At 35.2% G+C, this 21,637-nt stretch overlaps 1 protein-coding gene across 1 annotated transcript in view; it reads right to left on the bottom strand.

Moving 5' to 3' along the window:
* Window positions 1-21,637, bottom strand: part of LOC150088806 (uncharacterized) — a 102,644-nt gene that overhangs the window by 29,993 nt on the left and 51,014 nt on the right. Inside the window, exons 6-7 of the mRNA XM_090370328.1 lie at window positions 18,090-18,485; window positions 4,004-4,336 (exon numbers count right to left, since the gene is read on the bottom strand). Of these exons, the coding sequence (XP_090226454.1) occupies window positions 4,004-4,336; window positions 18,090-18,485 (729 nt within the window). The remainder of the gene's footprint in view (window positions 1-4,003; window positions 4,337-18,089; window positions 18,486-21,637) is intronic.

Here is a 21,637-nt window from a genome sequence, read left to right as displayed (position 1 = left end):
GACACGAGTAATTACAGACCAGTTAGTTTAACTTCTGTTCCGGGTAAAATAATGGAGTCACTGGTTAAAGATGCTTTGCAGGATCATCTAGACAAGACTGCAGCAATAATTCAGACACGGCATGGGTTTGTTAAGGGAAAGTCTTGTCTGACAAATTTGATTGGTTATTATGATGTGGTCACAAAGGAACTGGATGCAAAAAATAATTTTGATATCATATACTTGGATTTCAGGAAAGCTTTTGACACTGTTACGCATGGAAGACTACTGTACAAATTGGAGCAGAATGGTATTAAGGGTAAGTTGCTACAATGGATAAAAGGATGGTTAAGTGGGAGAAGACAGAGGGTGGTAATCAATGGGTGCTGCTCTTCGTGGACTAATGTTATTAGTGGAGTCCCACAGGGTTCGGTGTTGGGTCCACTGTTGTTTTGTGTATTTATCAATGATATTGATGAAGGTATATCAGGCTTAATGTCGAAGTTTGCAGATGACACAAAGGTTGGCAGGGTTGTTAATGACAGTAATGGCAGTGTGCTACTGCAACAGGATCTAGATAATTTGGGCAGATGGGCTAAGAAGTGGCAACTGAAGTTTAACCTTGACAAATGCAAAGTACTGCATATGGGTAGAAGTAACCCCAGAGAAACGTACCAACTGTGTGGTACTACACTTAAGGTGGTAGAAAATGAAAAAGATCTGGGAGTAATTGTGCAGTCAGATATGAAGTTTTCTGAGCAATGCAGACAGGCTGCTAGGGCAGGTCATGGGGTTTTGTCAATGATATATAGGAATTTTGCTAGCAGGGAAAAGGAGGTGATTGTCCCTTTGTATAAGGCAATGGTCAGGCCACGCCTTGAGTACTGCGTACAGGTCTGGAGGCCTCATTTTAGGAAGGATTTAGATTTGCTTGAGCGTGTACAGAGAAGAGCAACACGATTGGTGAGGGGAATGAAGGGATCCTCTTACCAAGAGAGGCTTAAGTTCTGCAAATTGCAGTGGCTGGAGACTAGGCACCTGCGCGGTGATCTGATTGAGGTCTATAAGGCCTTGAATGGGTTGAGCACGCTGAATTCTGATGGGACCCTTCCACTTGTTCAGATTACGAACCTACGGGGACATAAGTTCAAATTAAGAAAGGACAGATGTGCGAATAGATGTGCGGAAATTTGCCTTTAGCCAGCGGGTGGTTAATTGCTGGAACAAACTTCCATCTGTCATTGTGGAAGTTGATAGATTAAATAAATTTAAGGAGGAACTGGACAGGCATTTGGAGGGAATGGTGTGATTTTTTTTGGCTGATGCTGCATAAGCTCATACACTTGCTTTCTTGCATCACGTGCCACTACTACTACTACTACCACCACCACAGTTTTCTTCAAATGAACACAAAACCTAATTGGATAACATTTTCTCATAGTTAATTTCATTCTTATTTGTGTGGGCAAAAATTCAACACAATCTACAGTCTGTTCCTGTTTACATAATCTAACAAAAATATATGTAGCTGACAAACTTCTTCATTGGTTAGTTTGTTAAAAATACATTTTTTAATAGGAGTTTCATCAACCATGTGTATTATGTTAAAATAAGAATGAACAAAACAGAACAGAATTGCATATACTACCTAGAAATTTACTCAACTGACAATACAGAAAATAGGTGACACTGTATCACAAGAGAGTTGATTCTTGCAATTCTCTCTCTCTCTCTCTCTCTCTCTCTCTCTCTCTCTAAAATAGACTAGTTTTGATCAGTCATTACTTTTCGAACAGGCTTGTATATATTATAAACCAAGTGTGCTAAAAGTTCTTACATTTGCATTGAGACTAAATTAATAAATTAAAATGTCTGCCTAAATCAGACATTTTAATATTAATTTATTTTAGAGCATAAAATTGTAACAAAATAGAATGAAAAGAAAAAGTACAGGTCAGTTCATACATCTTCAAACTAATTTCCATTCTGATTATGACAGGGGACGTTGATGAGGAAGGTTGACCATAGCTTTGTCCCCATGTTAACATCCTTTCTGGTGTAAATGGAGTTGAACTAAAGAATGAAAAATGCACTTTTTTTGTATACTCTTCTTTTAGGAAATCCCATAATTGGTAATCACAGACTGAAAGGACAGGAGATCATTTTAAGTCATTCATGTGTCCCTTCAGTCTATTCACTATGCCCTTTGGCTGGCCTGAGTGAAGTGGAAAGGCATGCCATCTTGATGGTGTATTGATACTAAGCATTAGTTAGGCAGGATATGGAGAATATCTGTCAGTATTCTGCAAAATTCATTACATCTTCTAGGAAGCAATGTCAGTCCATCCAATCAGCTCAAAACAGTCATCTTATGGCAACCAGATTTCTCACAACAATGTGAGGGATGATAAGATCCCAAATAACAACAGCCATTAATGGAGACTTATTACTACCAGCTCATCCAAATGATAAACTGTTAGTTTAATGATAAACTAACAGTTTATCATTAAAAATTCTTCACTGTTGCCAGGGTACTGCTTATATGAATAAACCAATTCACTGAACTAAAGTTTTCAACCAGAATAATTTTAGCTATTACTGTAATGATCATAAACAAATATAATGGTCTAAGCTGCTGAATTCCATCCTTCACAATCGAAGCCAGTTTTTTTGTTTAACGACGATGTTAATCTTTTTATATTTTCTTTACTTGTTTCAACTCAATTTTCTAACCACTTAGTGGTAACAGGATGTTGAACCTTTTCATTAATCCTTTCACAAATGAGTTTTGTGGAGCAAAGCTAATGAATATTTTGTTTTGTAAAAATGACACTTTGTACATAAATGCTTTTAAATATTAATTCCTTCTTATTTTGATTCAATTGCCCACCATTTAAATAAAATTGTCAAAAATAAAACCAGAATAAAAAAAATTATCCCCCCCCCCACACCTTTACATCTACTTGTGTATCACTTAATTTTATTTCACCAACTTCTGGTACTGAATTCCAGAAAGCTTTTGTAAGCCAAAATTAACAAGAATGGCTAGCAGCTGTGCAATGTTGTCATCTGATTTTCAAATCCTATTTTCTCACTTCCACTTATTAAAACTATTGCCTAACCATTAACTGGAAATAATAAGGAAAGAAATGTAATGAAAATATTAAGAAAAAATGTTGTGAAGGTTTGTACATAAATCATTTATTGCATGTACAGTCCAGCTCAGAGCCAAGGATAGGGGCAAATTTCAAAAATCTGTAATATGTTAGGTGACTAATAAGATACATTAAAGTCTGTCTTATCAACATAGTTTCTGACCTTGACTGTAGGCATTCAAATTTTCACATTTGTGTAGAGCTGTACATTTTAGTGGTTGGTTTTAATATTTTGAAACGGAGATTTCTTCTCTGTAAAGCTTGCTAGTGGTATACTGCAGGCAATGAACTTTGAGGAGGTTAATTAGCTGTGATGCTGAATTGGGAAGTGATTTGTTCATTTGTTGCAGACTCTTAAGGCAAATTCTTTACAGTGGAGTGAACCTGCCACTGTTTCTCAATGTTCAGGTGTTGACCTGATGTTAGGGGGATTCAGTTGTTTCAGTGATTAGTTTAGCCAGAAGGGCGATAGTGACTTCTTTAATGCAAAATCCAAGATTCTGTTGTTAAAATTACTCTGAATTGTTGTTAAGGGATAAATGGTCACTTTATTTAAAATGTACTTGAAATGACTTAAGTACATTTTAAACCTGAAATTATATTGTAGATATGCATGCATACTCCCCAGAAGCCCCACACAAAATGTAGATCAATGTATTCACGCCTGAAATGGTTAAAATATTAACACAGGAAATGATGCCTAACAGTAATGTACTTAAAAATTGTTTCTGTAGGTATAAGAATTGTTAACTACATCTGTGTCTTGTTGGTTTTATACATTGTCTACACGAAACAACACTAGACAAGAATTAAATTTACTAGCATAAATTCAATTGATAAAAGATTGTAAAAATGTACACACTACTAACCTTCAGACTCGTCTTCATCGTTATTTGTTTCAGCTTCCTCCTCCTCTTCTTCATCTTCTTCATCATCTTCATCGTCGTCGTCATCCTCATCAAATGTATCAAATTCATCATCCTCCAATTCATCTTCACTTTTTGGGTCTTTTGCTGTCACATTCTTTTCCTTTGTCTTTCTATCAGCATTACCCGATGATAGTCCCAAATCTCCAGTTATGGGAGAATTCTTTTTTAATTTTGTAGGTGACTGCAACTTAACTTTCATTGGACTCTGTGATATTTTTAATTTTTTATTTGCTCTCCTTATCGAATCAGTATTTTTTCTCTTTTTTATGTTCACTGTAAAACAAAATACATTTTTTAAAAAGAAGTACAAAAACTAAGTAAAATACTTTACAATTAGTTCACTGTACGATCAAATAACTTTACAACGGACTCTCTATAATAAAATACCATTCATTATATGATATGTGGTAAGTGCCAGCCGTGATCATGTTTGCGAATTGAATTTTAATTATATTAAACAGCGATTCTAATAAGCGAAAATAGGAGGAATATTATCCACAGGCTATAAAAGTAAAGATATTTTTACACTGTATTACATTACCAAATAACAAAATTGATATGTGAAAATCGAAAGAATATTTTCCACATGTTAGCAAAATAAAAATAAATTTACGCTTTCTTACATAGCTAAATTAATGCGTACTGTAATATGTACACACTAACCAATTGATATTTCTGTTCACTGAAAATTTTTTTTTTTTTTTTTTGGTATTAAAATTTAAAACAGTAAAAATGATAAGCAATCAATAGCAAAGAACACAGAATGCACAAATTGCAACTAACATGATACACACAAGTGAGATATGGAGTAACAAGTTTATTAAGTTTAAAAAATAGGAATGAAGAGAAGATTTGAAAATTTATTTAATGTTTTTTATATGATTGAAGAGGAAGGGGAAACACATTTCACCATATTAATGTAAAAACCTGCAGAATTCCAGCTATCGGTATTCTTGAAAATGCAATAAGATCCAGTTTATTACCTGCTTATAACAGATTGCACTAATAAACCAGAAACTGCAAATTGTTTTTATTGTTTTGTTTGAAACCTGTAGAAATGTGCTTTAGAAAAATATCACAAGGATGTTCAAAAATTGATTCTTATAACCAAACATATGATAATGATGAAAGTGAAGTGCATTTTAATGATTTGAATTGGTTTTTGAAATTTAATTCCACTGATTTTGCTAACCAGTGATCATGTTAACAGATCCAGTGCCTACTTTTTTCATTTTACATGGGATGGGCTTACAATTGTCTCTGACTGGACCACGTGTTTTGTTTTTGCATCCTTTAGTTCAAGTAATTTTTTGTGTTGTGCTTTAATCAATATGTACAATTTCCATTATAAAAAAATCACTTTTTAGAGAGGTAAATAGCTCAGTTATATGACAAAAATTTCAACTTTCTAGGTGTTGGAATGAATTACCAAAAAACAATGTGTTATTTATTGGGTTCAACATTACAATATTTTCATGATACGATGGTGTCTCTGGAATGGATTAATATTGTAAAGCAGGGGTCCATTGTATAATGCATTTGATGTTTTGCTCTCCTTATTTCTTTTTTTGTTTTGCATAATGCTTTATATATATAACGGTCACTAATAGAGTTATTTACCTTAGTAACACAGTATTACTAAGGTAAATAACTTTCGTTAAACAAGTTTCTATACTCTGTATTACTAAGCCTAATGTTTTTACCCTTCAACATATATCCCCTTGAGAGTTCAATACATGTCCTATACTTAGAGAGCAAAAAGGAAATACCTAAATAAAACCTTCATTCTGCTCTATGAAAAGACAGTTACAGTTCCTTGAGAAAAAAAATGCTTCTATGGGCATTGATTTTCAATGCCCATAGAAGCATTTTTTAAAGAGAAAATAATCATTGGGCCAGGTTTGGACAGTAGATCAGGTGGTTTAACTCTTGGAATCTGCAATTTCTCAGAGAAGCATTTGTTGTACAGGAGCATTATCATGAAGGAGCAAGAAACCTTGTGTCAATTTCTCTCTTTTCTGTTCCTTTATGGCCCCACTTGAGAGGCCATAAAGGAACAAAATTATTTGAGAGCAAAAACAGTAGCCATTATCTTTCTGGTAGAGGTTAAATTCTGAATTTTTGGGCAGTGGTGACCCATGGTGTTTTCACTGCACGGACTCCTGTTTTGTTTCTGGATCTCCAAGATGAATCCAAGTTTCATCACCAGTAACAATTCTTGAAAGAAAACCTTGTGGAACAGCATCATGCATGTGTAAATTTTCCTTACAAATGTGGGCCCTGCACTGTTTGTGAAGAGGTGAGAGCCCAGTGGGAACTGATCTTTGAGATAGCCAAGTGCTCGTGGAGGATAGTTGGTACCAACCCATCAGAGAATGCTCCCCACATCACAGAAATCTTTCACTTCATTTCAAGTGAAAGTTTTCTGTGCACTTTAATATAGAGAAGTCTGAAGTTTTATACTTCAGACCTCTATATTAAACATAATGCCTATAAAAACAAGCAAAAGTGGTTCGAAAACTTTCAATGGTTGGGAATATAATCAACAACAGTCCTTGCACTCATTGAATTTGGCAAAATAAGATTAATGCTATACTGTAAAAAAAAAAACACCTTGTTAAAACACTTGCTGAAAAAAAATTCTGAAATTTCCAAAGGTTGTTGTTTTTTGTGCACAGTTTAAAATCCTTTAATTTTTTTTATTTTCACAATTTTAATTAATTTCACAATGCATGCGAGAATTGTGACAAAAGCAAATAATCTGGCAGTGTAAACAGAACAAAGATAATTTAACTAAACTTCAAATGATCTTCAGTTTACTATACATGTCACATGATGAAAATGCATATTACACATTAAGAAAACATCCTTTATACCAGGCATGTTAAGCTGGTAGCCTACGGGCTGTGTGCAGCCCTCAAACATTTGTTGTATGGTTCTCACATGTTATTTCACATGCTATATATCACAATTTCTAACCAGAAGATATTAGTACAGTCATCATCATCATCAGCCATTTTCAATCCATTGCAGGATGAAGGCCTCTCCAGCAACTTTCCAGTTCCTTCTGTTTTCAGCACTGGCCATCCGTTTACTACCCACAAACTCATGAATTTCATCTATCCATCTCCGCCTTTGTCTTCCAGGTTTTCTTCTAGCTACTCTTGGGTACCATTCTGTTATTTTCTTAGTCCATCTGTCATCATGTCTTCGAGCTATGTGTCCTGCCCAAGACCATTTTAGTTCTTTAGTTTTGATAACAATGTCCTTTACTTGAGTTTGCTGCCTAATCCATGTGTTTCTCTTCTTATCTAACAGTCTAATTCCCAATATAATTCATTCCATTCTTCGCTGTGTAGTTCTCAGCTTCTCTTCCATTCTTTTGGTGAGTGCCCAAGTTTCACTTCCATTCTTTTGGTGAGTGTCCAAGTTTCACTTCCATGGTGGGGAGCATACATTGGTTCATTATTTTACATTTCAGACAAACTGGGATATTGCTCTTCAGTATGTGACTATATTTCCTGAATGCCATCCGAGATTTCTTCTTCTCTTGACTTCCAGCCATTTATCATTATTACAGCTAATAACTTGTCCCAGATAAGTATATGACTCCACCTTTTCAATTACTGCTCCTTCAATCATTATTTCCCTTTCTGTGGCATACTTGTTCATCATTACTTTTGTTTTAGCCATATTCATCTTTAGGCCAAAATCCTTACTAACTGTGCATAACTGATTAAGATTTCCTCTAATTCTTTGGGATCATGGCTTATGACCACAATGTCATCTGCAAATCGTAAATGGTTTAGATACTCTCTGTTCACATTGACTCCTTTCTGCGACCAGTCTAATCTTCTGAAAGCTTCCTCAAGGGCAGCAGTAAACAGCTTCGGAGATATTGTCTCCTTGTCGAACTCCTTTCTCGATTTTAAATTTCCTACTGTCTTTGTCTAGTCTAATAAAGGAGGTAGCACTCATATTTTCTTCAAAATCATAATATATGGGGTATCTATGCCTTGTCTTTCCAGTGCCCGAAACATTGCCTTATGCTGTATGGAGTCAAATGCCTTTTCATATCCACAAATAACAGGCATAATGGTGTTTTATATTCATTTGCTTTCTCCATTAGCTGTGATATTACGTGAAGGTTATCCTTAGTTGAGAATCCTGTCCTAAAGCCAGCTTGCTCTTTCTCTTGATTCTCATCAAGTATTCTTTCTAATCTGTTAGTAATGACCCTTGTGAACAACTTGTAGATATGGGATAACAAGCTAATTGGTCTATAATTTCCAATTTCTGATTTATCTCCTTTCTTATGCAGCAAAACTATGATTGCATTATTCCACTGCTTAGGCGTCACACCTTTTCTAATGCACTTTGTGAAAAGCCTTGCCAGTTTTTGTGTTATGTCTCTTCCTCCCAATTTTAACAACTCTACAGTAACTTCATCTTCCCCCGGGGCTTTCTGATTCTTCATTTTCTTCAATGCATGTTCTACCTCATCAGGAAGAATATCGGGTATGTCGTATGTGTTGCTACTTTGCAATCCATCTTCCCCACTGCTGGCATCATTTCCTCACTCCTTGTATAATTCTCTATAGTAGTCTTCTGCTATTTGAATTATGCCTTCTCTGCTGTTTATAAGTACACCATCGCTATTCTTCAGTTTCAGTATCATTTGTCTTTCTGTATTACTGCTGATTTAAATCCTTTGTTTTCCCTTAATGCTTGTTCTACTTTTCTTGTGTTAAATCTCTGAGTCTCTTCCTAATAGCTTTGCATAACTCAGTATACTCAATTTTCTCCCTGTCAGTGTTTTTATTGCTCTTCATTTGTCGTCTTTGGTTCATCATGACAAGTGTTTCTTGACTAATTTTTTCTTCTTTGGATTTCTTTTTCCCTATAGGTTTCTTGGGCTTTATCATTTTCAGAAAGTTGTAATATTCCTCATTGATATCTTGGTCCTGAGCAGTCTGCAGAAGCTCAAACTTGTTCATAAGTTCCAGTACATATTGCTTTTTCTTCTCTTCTTTTATCTCAAAGACCTTTGTATTATTTACTTGAGTCAGTTTTTTTCTTTCCTTTCCTACATCTATATCAAGTGTACATCTTACCATTCTGTCATCACTTCCAACATTTACCTTATTCAGGACGGTAACATCATTCACAATATATCTTCTGTTAGTGAGGATGAAGTCGATTTCATTAGTTGTTAATCCATTTGGACTCTTCCATGTCCACTTTCTGTTCACCCTTTTCTTGAAAAAAAGAATGTTCATTACTGACAGTCCTTGAGATTCTGCAAATTCCACAAGTCTTTCGCCTCTTATTTCTTTCACCAATTCCAAAATTTCCCATAGTTCCTCTTTCTGCGCTGTTTTGCCTTTTTCCAACCTTAGCATTGAAGTCCCCCATAATAATAGTGTAGTAGGTTTTCTGCTCATCTAGAAGACTCAATTTCGGTGTACATTTCTTCAACCTCTTCATTATCATGGCTCGATGTTGGTGCATAAATCATTATAATCTTTAGTTTGTACCTCTTAGAAATCTTGAGTATTAGTCTTGACACCCTTGGTGATATACTTTTGAATTCCAAAATGTTGTTTTTAAAATCTTTATGGACCAGAAACCCAACTCCACCTTCACTCCTTTCACTGTTTCCATTGGTGTACAGCAGATTTTCACTTGATAAACTTATAAGTGATTCATCTCTTCTTCTTGTTTCAGCCAAACCGATGATATTCCAATTCACATTTTCTAATTCCTTTTCCAGCTCTAATATCCTGTCTTCACCGATGAGTGATCTTACGTTATAACAGGCCAAGGCCAAGTTCAGTTTCCGTGCATGGCAGCCTGGTCGTACCCAGAGATTCTTAGCACCCTCTGCTTCCACTCTGATCCTCTCGCTGCCGTAAGAGGGAGAGTGAAAGCTGCTGGGGACTGAGGGCCATTTATTTTGTCGTGCTGTCATATGCTGGAGGGTTTGGTCTTTTCCTCTTCACGCTGACCAGGCGTCTTGAAGAGAACCACTCTACACGTTCGTTGCCACCTCAGTGACATAACGGGGCTTACCATCGAGAAGGTGTTCATGAGTGGATTTTAGGGAGGCAGGCCAACCGGAATTCTCCTAAATCTTCTGTAATAGAGAGATATTGGATCCATCAGTGTTTTAGGCTGAGTGTCTGATAACACACAGGATACCTGTTCCCCTCTCCCGCTACTCACAGTATCTGTATTTGCGGTCGCTGATTTAATATAAAATGAAACCTACAAAAATGTGAATTTTAAAGCGCCGTGATCATTTTCCGCCATAAAAAAACATGGGCGTGGCTAAAATTATCTTTCCTGGTCAAAACAGTGCTCAGCAGGTGGGGGAGAGGGGTGACAAAATCGCGAGCGTGGATGTTTCTCGTCAATCCTTGTTCAGTATGTGTTATGCGCTTGTCATGGAAGGTTTCGTCGTTCGCTTTTAATTTATATGTTTATAAATTGATATGCTTACAAAAGTGATAAATCTACCATTTTGCAGACTTTTTCGAGTGTGTTAACGGAAGAAAGTGACTTTATTGTGGACAAGTTCTTTCTAACCCATACAAAAATATGGCTACGAATAACAAGGGAAATGTGAAAAGATCAAAGAAGGTGATGACATTAGCGAATAAAATTGAGTTATTAGACAAAATTTCTAATGGTGAAAGTGTCTCCTCAGTGGCAAAACATTATAAAATCAATGAGTCAACGGTACGATCAATCAAAAATTTGGAAGAAAAGATCCGCCGTAGTGTCCGTGAAAATGCGCTAACTGCTTCAAAAATTTGCTCTGAAACTCGTGATGTTAAATTAGAAAAAATGGAAAAAGCTTTAAATCTGTGGATAGAAAACAGAACTAAAAATAAAATTCCGTTAAGTTCACTCATCATTTGTGAAAAGGCAAAACTCCTTTATCAACACTTTAGCAAAACTGGTAATAGCACTGGCGGGATAAGTTTTTTAGCTAGCAAAGGCGCTGGTTTGAAAAATTTGTTTGAAATTTCTAATAAATATTACATTTAATATTAAATTGTTTCTTATTTTCATTTCGATGCCATATGCTTGCATTTCACTATGTACATAGTCATATTATGAAGGTACATATAATATATACATAGACAAAATTTTAGACTAGTTTTTCTTATATATTTCATACTTTGGAACGGAACCCCTTTATTACTATGGGAGCCATAACTCAGTATTCGTGGCATTTCTCAGGAACGTAACCCCCGCGAATAGCAGGGGTTTACTGTATATTCACTGGGGAAAGAACTGGCTTCAGCAATTTTAGTGAAATAACATGTACAAAGGAAAATAATTATTCATAAGGGAAGTTTTTTTTTTTACTTAATTTGCAAGAAAGCTCTATTACACATACCTAATATTTTTCTTCTTCCCAATTTTATTTTGTTTATACTTCAGCACGACCAGCAGGTCAGTAGAGTTTACAATAAATTAATCAATACAAACATTAATCGTATTTAGCAGTCACGGGCTTGAACCCTGGTCCACTCAGAGAGTGTGTTACTACAAGTGCGCTCCTGACCACTTGGCTACGTCATCTACCCACTACTAATCTCCCCCCCCCCACGCAACACACTGTGTATTATGCCTTTTCTCACATTTTTATTATTACAGTAAAATCTCCCAAATCTGGTAACCTCAAGACGTGCCTTGTCAAATCTTGGAATTTTCCAGACTTCAGATAATAATATTACAGTTAAAAGAAAAACTATTTCTATACTGTAGCTTTACATGGAAAGTACAGTGCAGTAAGTGTACACTTGTAAAAGACCATATAAATAAAATTAAAATTGATTCCCCTTATATGCCCAACGTTGAGCATCTTTGACAATATCACCTTTTCCACAATAAATAATGTAATGTGTATACTTTCTGAAAGGCCAAAACTTTCTGGGTTACTTATTTTCTATTAGCCCAGGGGTGGCCAACGGAGTTGACCGCGGCTTTAATTTTGGTTGATCACGACGAATTTTAAATATACAGTCATCCCTCAATTTGCACGGTCAGGTATACTAACAAAATTTTATATTGCGCAGAGGGTTTTGCTACCTGCGTGTTATTTTTTAATTTTTTTTTTTTTAATGAAGCTTCAAAAATAGGAATGAAGAGCAGATTTTGAAAATTTATTTTTTTATTTTTTTTTGCATGATTGAAGATTTCATTGAAAGAGAAACACATTTCACCATTATAACATAAAATACCACAGTTTCAGCTGTAGATATTATTGCAAATGCAATAAGATTTGAGTTTACTACCTGTTTATAATTAAGATTGCACTAACAGAAAAGTGCAAATTGTTTTTATTGTTTTATGGTCGTGACCTCCAGAAATAGCTTTAGAGAAATATCACAAAGGCATTCAAAACTGATTCTTATAAGGATATAACCAAACAGAGCAATAAACAGTGGTGTGTTTGTCCTGTTATTTTGGAAACAACTTCCTCCTTCGAGAATCCTCTTCATTAATTATCCTACGTTAGCTGTTCAGACAGAATATTTTTCTGGTTCGCGCAACTTAATGGGTTATAATCAGTAAGCATTGTTTTGCTGATTTAATAACTGGACAGTACTTATATGTTAATTTAATACCTTTTGATTTAAAATGTATACTACAAAAAAGAGTAAAACATATCATTTTCATCAAGAGTGAGAACTAGAATACTTTTTTTGTAATGGTGAAAGAAAAATGTTGCTGTTTTATTTGCAATGAAATAGTGACCTTAGAAAAAATAAATTAGAACTTAAATCTAGATTATTCGCGCAACAAAATTTCTTCATGACACCTAATTTACAATCTAAAGCAGTAACTGTAGCATCATTTAAAGTGAGTCATCTTCTTTCAAAAAAATGCAAATAATTTTCTGATGGTCAATTCATCAAAGACGCATTTTTAGCAATAACAGAAAATTTTCTCTTTTTGAAAATTTTAAGAACAAAAATGAAATTAAAAGTGCCCTTCAAGATCTGCAATTATCTCGAAATACTGTGATGCGATGCATCAAAAAAATGAGTAAAAAGTATCGGTCCGGTACTAACTAGCAACCGGCCTGTGAACACAGTTTTAGAGCTGTACACCCTTGAAATGTAAGGAAGATTGGATCTTGCCATGACGTTCATCCTAACCTCAGAAGTCATCAGTCATACTGCAATGATGGAAGAGATGGGGAAGGGTTGACTGGAACTTAGCTTTGGAGACTAAACATGGCTTCCCCCACTTCAAGCCTCCAAATAAGCAAAGTAGTGGTATTGCACCAGTTGAGAGTTACCTACCACCTAGTATTGCCTGGTAACACAGAGCGGCGGCATTCATCCATGTGGTGTGGGTGCCACACCTTGACCCCGGCTTACGTTGGCTCACATCTGGGTGGTCACCCACAGTGTGGTTGTGCATGGGGGTTATACCCAGGATTACTAACAGTCCCACCATCGTGAAGGTGCAAGCAGAGGATTTGGCTGTCACAGAGTCTGGACTTCGCCAAAATTGGGTCAACTTGAGTGTCACCTGAATATGAGTTCCCTCAATGTTTTAGACTTCCAGGTAGCAAGTACAGCTTGTCTGGCATATCTGAGAGAATGTTTGTGACAACCTGAAGGACCAAAGGACCAAGTTACTTCATAAGCTGGAAAAGGTTGGAATCACAGGAAAAATCCTTAGATGGATAGCTGGATGGCTTCAGGGCAGGAGGCATAAGGTTGTTTGTTTGTTTGTTATTTGGTTTTTAGGAGCATTAGCAACTAAGGCCATATTGCTCCAGGAATATGCGGTGGTCATTCCCTTGACCTTTCCGCATCCTCCGTATTTGGTGGTGACGGGCTCGAACCCCGGTCTAATCAAGAAGCGTGTGCTATGCACTGCTGCTCCTTCCCACCTGGCTACGGAGGCGCCGCATAAGGTTGTGATAAATGACATTGATGAATGGATAGAGGGCGTGATGTTTAAATTTGCAGATGATGTAAAGATTGGTAGAGTAGTTAATGATCGCTGCCAAGCAGAGCATCTTCAGAATGACCTAGACTTCAGGGATGGTTAGAAAAATGGCAGCTATGCTTTAATGCTTAGGTTGTCCATTTACTTTTCTCTTTTTTATTAATCATTATTATATATATATAAATTTTTTTATTTTTTTGTTATTTTATTATTATTATTTTTTAATATTTTATTTTCTTTTTTTTTGGCTGGTGCAGCATAAGCCATAGGCTTCCTTGCACCATGCAGCCATTACTATTACTAATACACCATAGGCAGCCCAGCTAGCTGCATTCTAGCTAACCTTTACCTATACTTCTCAGAAACTGCCTTACCTACAGATTTATGCATGTATAGATACATCGACGACCTGCTGGTTATCAACTGCAATAATTTCCTGCAAGACTTTGTTCACATCCAACCTCCAGAGCTCACTCTAGAAAAAACTAATAGCAATACCCTTGCTGCACATTATCTAGACTTGGATATCAATCTCCATAATGCCAAGACTACCATAAACATCTACAAAAACTCAATGCATTCAACTTCAAAGTAGTCAATTTCACACACTGGCACTCCAACATTGCAAAGAAAATTCATGCTAACATCATCCTCACGCAATGTATAAGAATAGCAACTATACGTAACAGCCACAACTTAGTCACCCTAAACATAAGATACCTCTATAACAAAATTGCTGGATAACAAGTTTCCAGCAGCCTACCTACACTTTCATTTCAGTAAAGCTCTCCACATTTTATTTTACAAAAAATTAATCAGCCACCCTATTAATATAAAATGTATAATATAAAGCAGCCATCCTCACCTGTTAGGCTGTGTAAATATGTACAGCATATACCCCCTTAGCTTCTTTTGTGTCTCACAGTCTGAAAACCTTATGCCAACCGATTGGTTAATCCAAAAAAAGGGGTTTACTTATTTTAAATTTGAAATATATTTTCTTAACTTTAACACATTATTTTATTTTTTTAAACTCCTTATATGCTTAGATATGTGGTTAATTTTAAAACTTGTTACACATTAAAGGTTTTAATCCTAAATGGTAAAAAATAGTTTTTCCACCATTTTCAACACAATTGACTTAAACACTTGTAACCTGCTCCCAGAACTTTGTTCAGGGTCCTACTAGAGCAACGTGAATCGTAACCTCGAACTGCCCGAGCACTACCTTTGTCATTATTCCTCATTATACTATTTGCTATCCTTAACCCTATTTACTTTCCTTCTCGAGCGCAATTAGGTTTTTGAAAGCAATCAAGATGCTATTTTCTACTATATTCACCGTTTTCACCTTACAATAAGTTCAGCGTCTATAAAGCTACTTTACAGTTAGTTCTCTATGCTTTCCTGGGATGCATTTAATATGTTCTCACCCAATCATAATTCTATGTTCTATTATTTCACTTTCCTACACATGAGGTCGCTTCACCTCTACATATACACGCCAACAATTAACGGAAATCTCTCTCATTTGGAATCTCCTATGCTGCCTTCGGGCGCGCACTCCACGCGGCCCTCTCCCTACTTCAGTATGCCATTTTAGTAAGTACTACCCTGACCCACAAATTTATTTTAATTCCATTTCATTCTTGCTTCTCATTGCTTTTCTTTCTTTCTTCGAATATTATTTTCCTAGTATTTTCTTAGTTTTTTCACTTTTACGGCAGTTGTTATTATTATAGTTATTATTATTAGCATTTCTTCTGCCTCTGTAGGGTCAGCCGCGAGATACATCTCAGTCTTCACACTCTTTCCCACTTTTGTTCACTCTGTTATTACAGTAATTTATGCTGCATTGAGTATATCTCTTGTTTGAAACAGAAGCCCTTACTCATTTGTTGCACTTCCCTTGGTTTTGGAGGCTGGCCTCTGAAGAAATCACCAAAATCATCGTAATTGCAACGAGTAATTTCACATTACCAATTTCATGTTTTTTACAGGTATTTTCTTGCAATTTTCTTTACAGGTACTTTCTTGTAATTTCACTATAGATTCAACAGATAGTTCTTTAGACTACTCTGCACCCTATAGGCTCTATATATTTTATCTATATTTCTTATAGTTGCTAGTTTCTTCTACTATTAATGTAGTAATCTAGAACTACAATCCCTTATGCCAGTAGCATAGCTACCCTTTTTCAGGCCCGGAGGCAAAGAACATGTTCGGGCCCCTACTTAATTAATGAAAATTGCAAAAACAGGAGACAGCCAAAGACAGAAGACCCTAAAGGGCCCGGGGGCCCTTTAGGGTCTTGCCTGCCTACATGGTAGCTACGCCACTGTCTTATGCTTTTCATACTCTTTTATAGCTTTCATACTCATTACCCTCTCTTAAAAACTTAATATTATTTTCCACAAGACTTGTCAAGGATATGCTGCATATCTGCCTTGCCTGTATTCGAATTTTATCTAAATATGTTCCCTATATCTGATGGCAGCTACACCATTTTTTATTTTATTTGTATTATATTTTACTTTATTATTAATAATTTTACTTTACAGTTCACTTAAATCCTCCTGGCTTTGTAATTCAGCCCATAATTTTCTTAATTCATCATAACTTTTAGGATATTAACATTCTTTCACTTATTACATATCTACTATACTTCTTTTTCCACTATCCTTACCCTTCTAGTCACTGGCAACTTTGTGTAATTTTCACATTCATCTACACATACATACTTATATACATACAGAGGTAAGCCCCATATAACACAGTACTTCTACAACATGGTTTCACTCTAACACAATTAATAAATTGTGGCAATCTTCGCACATGGTACTTATATAACACGATTTTAGAATTGTGGGAAATCTTGCATAACACGTTATTTTTGAGCTTTTGTGCTGAGAAGACCCTGCTTTTATGTTAGATGTAATTTTCAAAGTTTCCATTACTTTTTGTGAATCCTTACTGTTGACTTGCTAGTCGTTATCACCATCACGGTATTTTTCTAAAGCACATTTCTGGAAGTCACTACCATAAAACAATAAAAAAATTTTGCAGTTTTCGGTTTATTGGGCTTTTCTGTTAGTGCAATCAATTATAAACAGTAGCTGGAATTCTGTGGGTTTTCACGTTATTATGGTGAAATGTGTTTCCCCCTTCCATGAAATATTCAATCATATAAAAAACGAAATTTTCAGAAACTCATTACTCCATATCTCACTTGTGCATATCGTGTTTGTTGCAACTTGTGCATCAATGTTCTTTGTTATTAATTGCTTATCATTTTTACTGTTTTAAATTTAACAACAAAAAAAAAAAAAAAAAGAAAAGTCAGTGAACAGAAATATAAATTAGTATGCACATATTACAGCATGTATTAATTAAGCTATGTATGCAAGCATAAATTTATTTTTATTTTGCTAACTGGAACATATTCTTCCAATTTTCACATATCATTTAAAGCAGGGGTCCATTGTATTTTGTTGGGAGATCCCTCAGTCAGATTCTGTGCTATTGAACTTGTGCTTGTTTGAGACCATAAAAATTTGTGATTTCAGAGAGTGCAGTTCATGACTTTTAAAGGGAGCAGAAGGTACACAAAATTTAGATATTGCAGGAGAGATTGTGCTTGGCAATGATAAAGAGGAAGAAAATTAAATGAATGTACATTATCTGACATATAATGTATCACAGTTTGTAAGGTAAGACTGTTTGTTCAGTTATTACTACTATAAAAATTAAGTTTCCGATAGTTAAATAAGTGGTGTATTTTTGTTAGTTTTTGGGATGTAACCCCCTTTTTGTACTGGTTCTTAGTCCTGTATAACACAGTTTTGCATTACATGAGATTTTGTAGGAACCAAACTACCATGTTATACCAGGGTTACCTGTATATATCTCTTAATGATTTTGACGCTCAGTTACCTTTCTTGAAATTAAAAGTCAAGACTGACCTAACTAAATGATTGTTATGGCCAGAGCACATTCTATTTGTGATATACAATGTTAAATTGATTTAAATACATTAAAAACTAACCATTTTCATCTTCTGATTCATCTTCAGAATCCTCTTCATTAGTAGTACCAGACAAAACTATATCACTACTCTCATCTGCAGAATCTTCTTCCTCGTCTTCATCCTCCTCTTCTCCTTTATCATTACTTTTGTTTTGTTTCTTTTTCTTTAAAGAGCCTTTTTGGGTTTGTTTAAGAGTAGAACTAGTCATTCCATTTGTCCAATGATTTTGATATAAAGCTGCATTTTTATCAATCTGGATATCTTTAGGTTTTTTTTGTCTTACTCTTCTTTCGCTGGGAATGTCGACACTTACTTCATTTCTAGAGTGGTATGGTGTTCCTTTTCTTGCTGTATACTTATTTATAGAATTCTGAAGCTTTTTCTTTTGACTATTTTTTTTCTTCAACTTTTGAGCTAAAAAAAAAAAAAAAAAAAAAAAAAGAATGAATTATTTTTGATTGACATAAATTAATATCACCAAACTGATTTAACGAAGCAAGTCTATGTAGCAACAGGTAATAAAAAAAAAGTACCAATTTCTTTTCCTCACTTTACCTATTATTTTTTCATACATTTTATAAAAAACTTCCAAATTCCACAACAGTAGGTGGGAGTTAACTCCAATAGTCAATCACTCTTTGACCAAAGGAAAAATTTTCAAGCATTTTCTACAATTATCCCCCTCTCAATTTAAATTTATGTCCACTGTGTATATTATGACTAAGAAGATTCCCACAGTATTTAGTATACTCAACACTTTTAAAGGCTTAAACACCTTGATCTGAATACTCTGCAGATGTATGGTTTCCTAAAATGGAGTTTACGTCTATATGCAATACTTCAGATATGGCTTAATGCAGAAATTTTAGTAAACAGCATAAGGACTAAGATAGGATTTACATAGGTGAAATCCAAAAAAGAAATGAAAGATATGGCAGAATAAATTTCCTCCATTCAGAAAACCAACTGTGAGAAATAAGCAGTGGTTGTCAGCATCTGGGATTCTCACCATAACATCAATTCAAACATTAACATAGAGAGCTGAATAGTCCTTTAATGGTAGAGCAGCAGTGCATAATCCCATTCACATGGTCACATATACAAACTGTGGTGTTTTGAGTGTTGTTTCTGACATTCCTGGACAATTATGTTTTGTTTCTTGAATTTGAAACATGCATTGAATATCCAAAGGATTATTTTTGGTTTTGAGTAAAAGGAGGCAGGAAATACCACAACCTTCTTCTACTGACCACTTGTGGGATGAACTGGAGTGGAAGATTAGGCTGCAGCCAAAACAGCCATTTTCAAAATTGGCTCTGCAGCTGCTTTGCAAGAGCAATGAGGTGGCACCTAGTGAATGTTGGTAGAAAGTACACACAAGATAGTTAAGCCTATCACATAGGCCAAAGGCAAACCTGCTATGTTTTTTAATTAAAGGACCTTTTTTGCAAATGTCTGTGTGTGTTTGAACACCTTTGGTCATACAGTGTAGTTCTGAAACTATCACCAAACCAAGTTCATACTTTCAGAAACTAATAACATTTCGCAGAAAGTAACATACCCAGGTTATAAGAGATTATCAGACAGACGACTTGAACATAAACAACACGCTCTCTTGTGTACTCCTGGGTTTGAGCTTAGTGCTTCAGTCTGACCAGAGCACATGATACGGCAGCACACAAATTTATACTGAAGAAGGCATCAAATAGATCTCAAAGCTTTACAATTTTAGATTTCTATAATTATATATTGCTACTACATTCAAGTAGTCAATAATATTTGATCTGTTGGTGTTGTGCACTTTTTTTTACCTGTTTACTCAATACAGAATCAGAGAAACCAAAGGCTAGCCTGTTCTTAAAAGATGCTGTAAATTACAACTACTTGGGCATCATGCTTGTAGAACAGGCAAATTTTGCAGAAACAAGTTTTAATAAAACAAACCTTATGAAGCATTAATGTGAAGTAAGAATAATAATAATAAATCTCACAAGTTATTAAGTGTTGTTAGGAAAAGGATTACAGTTTACCATTAGTAAACTCAAACACAATACAACTTAACTGGCAATGTTTCTGGATTGCATGCTGAATCCTTTCATCAGGCCTAATCAAGAAAGAATGAAAGTTGAAACAATATATACAGTAGGATACACAATTCAGAATATGTTAAAAACAACAAGTAAGATAAAAGAATGATGGGCAGCAAAGTAAATTGAAACATACAAAAGTGTGGGAACAACAAAGTCTGAAATAGCGAAGGTGCAGTCATGTGATAACAAAATAACTAGAATAGACCAGAAATGACTGTTATATTAAACCAGAGAATGCATGGGAAACAGTAAAGGCTGTTGGGTAAAACATGCTGTATGAGGGGGGGGGGGAGAAAGATGATGGGGAATAAATTTGGTTGAGTTGAATCCCAAAAGTAAGGAAAGGAAGTGATGCTATAAATGTGGGACAATTTAGGTCATTTAAGGCCAAAACTGGATAGTAAAGTAAAGAACACAGATGAAGGGCTAGACACTATCAAACTGCTGGAGTGAAATACATACAACATCCTTGTTGATGCTAACCAGACTGGAAATGTATTGAAAATGTTTTATTTAAAGCAGTAGAATAAAGTCTGCCTTTTGTAAAATGATTGGAAAAGGACAGTTCCAAAAAGCCAGTGAGCTGGTATGTCTCTTTGCATGTTGAGAATTTTCACAAATGAAGAAAAGGAATGAATGGAAGGAAATTTTCAGAATAAAAACTCAGGAATGCCATTGAGATGATGTCTCCCTGACTGGCTAAAATTGCCGCAAACTGAAATAAACTTAGAGAGAATAAAATGAAGGTCATCTAATGAAGAAGAGATGGAATACCTGGTAAAAAAAAAGTAGAAGTAATTTGGCCACTAATCCCCCATTTCTTGGGGGGGACCTAATGCCTCCCTACAAGGCACTCCAGTGGACAAAGGAGAATGCATGCCCACACATTCTCTAGTTTAATATTATTATCTTTTCTAGTGTAATCTGGTGATTACACCTCCACCATTTCAGATTTCACTATTTGCACACTTTTATTTTACCTGTTATTTTGAACATATTCTAAATTTCTTAAAATTCAATTTCATTTTAATCAATTTAAACTATAGTAATTATGGGGAAACCTTTACTATTTAACACTTTTGCTGTCAACTTTTCCAACGATATTTTTGACCTTGGATCAAAAACCACACGAGTGAGTTAATCTGGATTGAAAAGGGCAAAGACATTTTTGGGCTTTCTTCTCACTATGACTAAATTAGTCAGCCTTACTTGCTTACAAAAATATCTGGTTTTATTTCTGTCAGATTGGAAGAAAAAAAGTTATAAAAGTAGGGGGGTTTCCTCTCCAAGTGAATTAAAAATCTGAAGCCGCATATTTGCAAGAGGAAGCTTGTTATTATTTTTGGTGCAAGGGCTGCTCAGGATGTATTGCACCTATCAGTGATGTGGAAGATAATCATGATGACTGTTATGAGAACAGCCAGAAATGATCATAAGTTTATCTGTTTGAGAAAGGAGAAAAATTCTGTGGGGTTG

This window comes from Mastigoproctus giganteus, chromosome 3, assembly GCF_048544385.1.
Source record: "Mastigoproctus giganteus isolate SK-2022 chromosome 3, ASM4854438v1, whole genome shotgun sequence".
Taxonomy (NCBI): domain Eukaryota; kingdom Metazoa; phylum Arthropoda; class Arachnida; order Uropygi; family Thelyphonidae; genus Mastigoproctus; species Mastigoproctus giganteus.
This window is presented reverse-complemented; position numbering and strand designations above follow the sequence as displayed.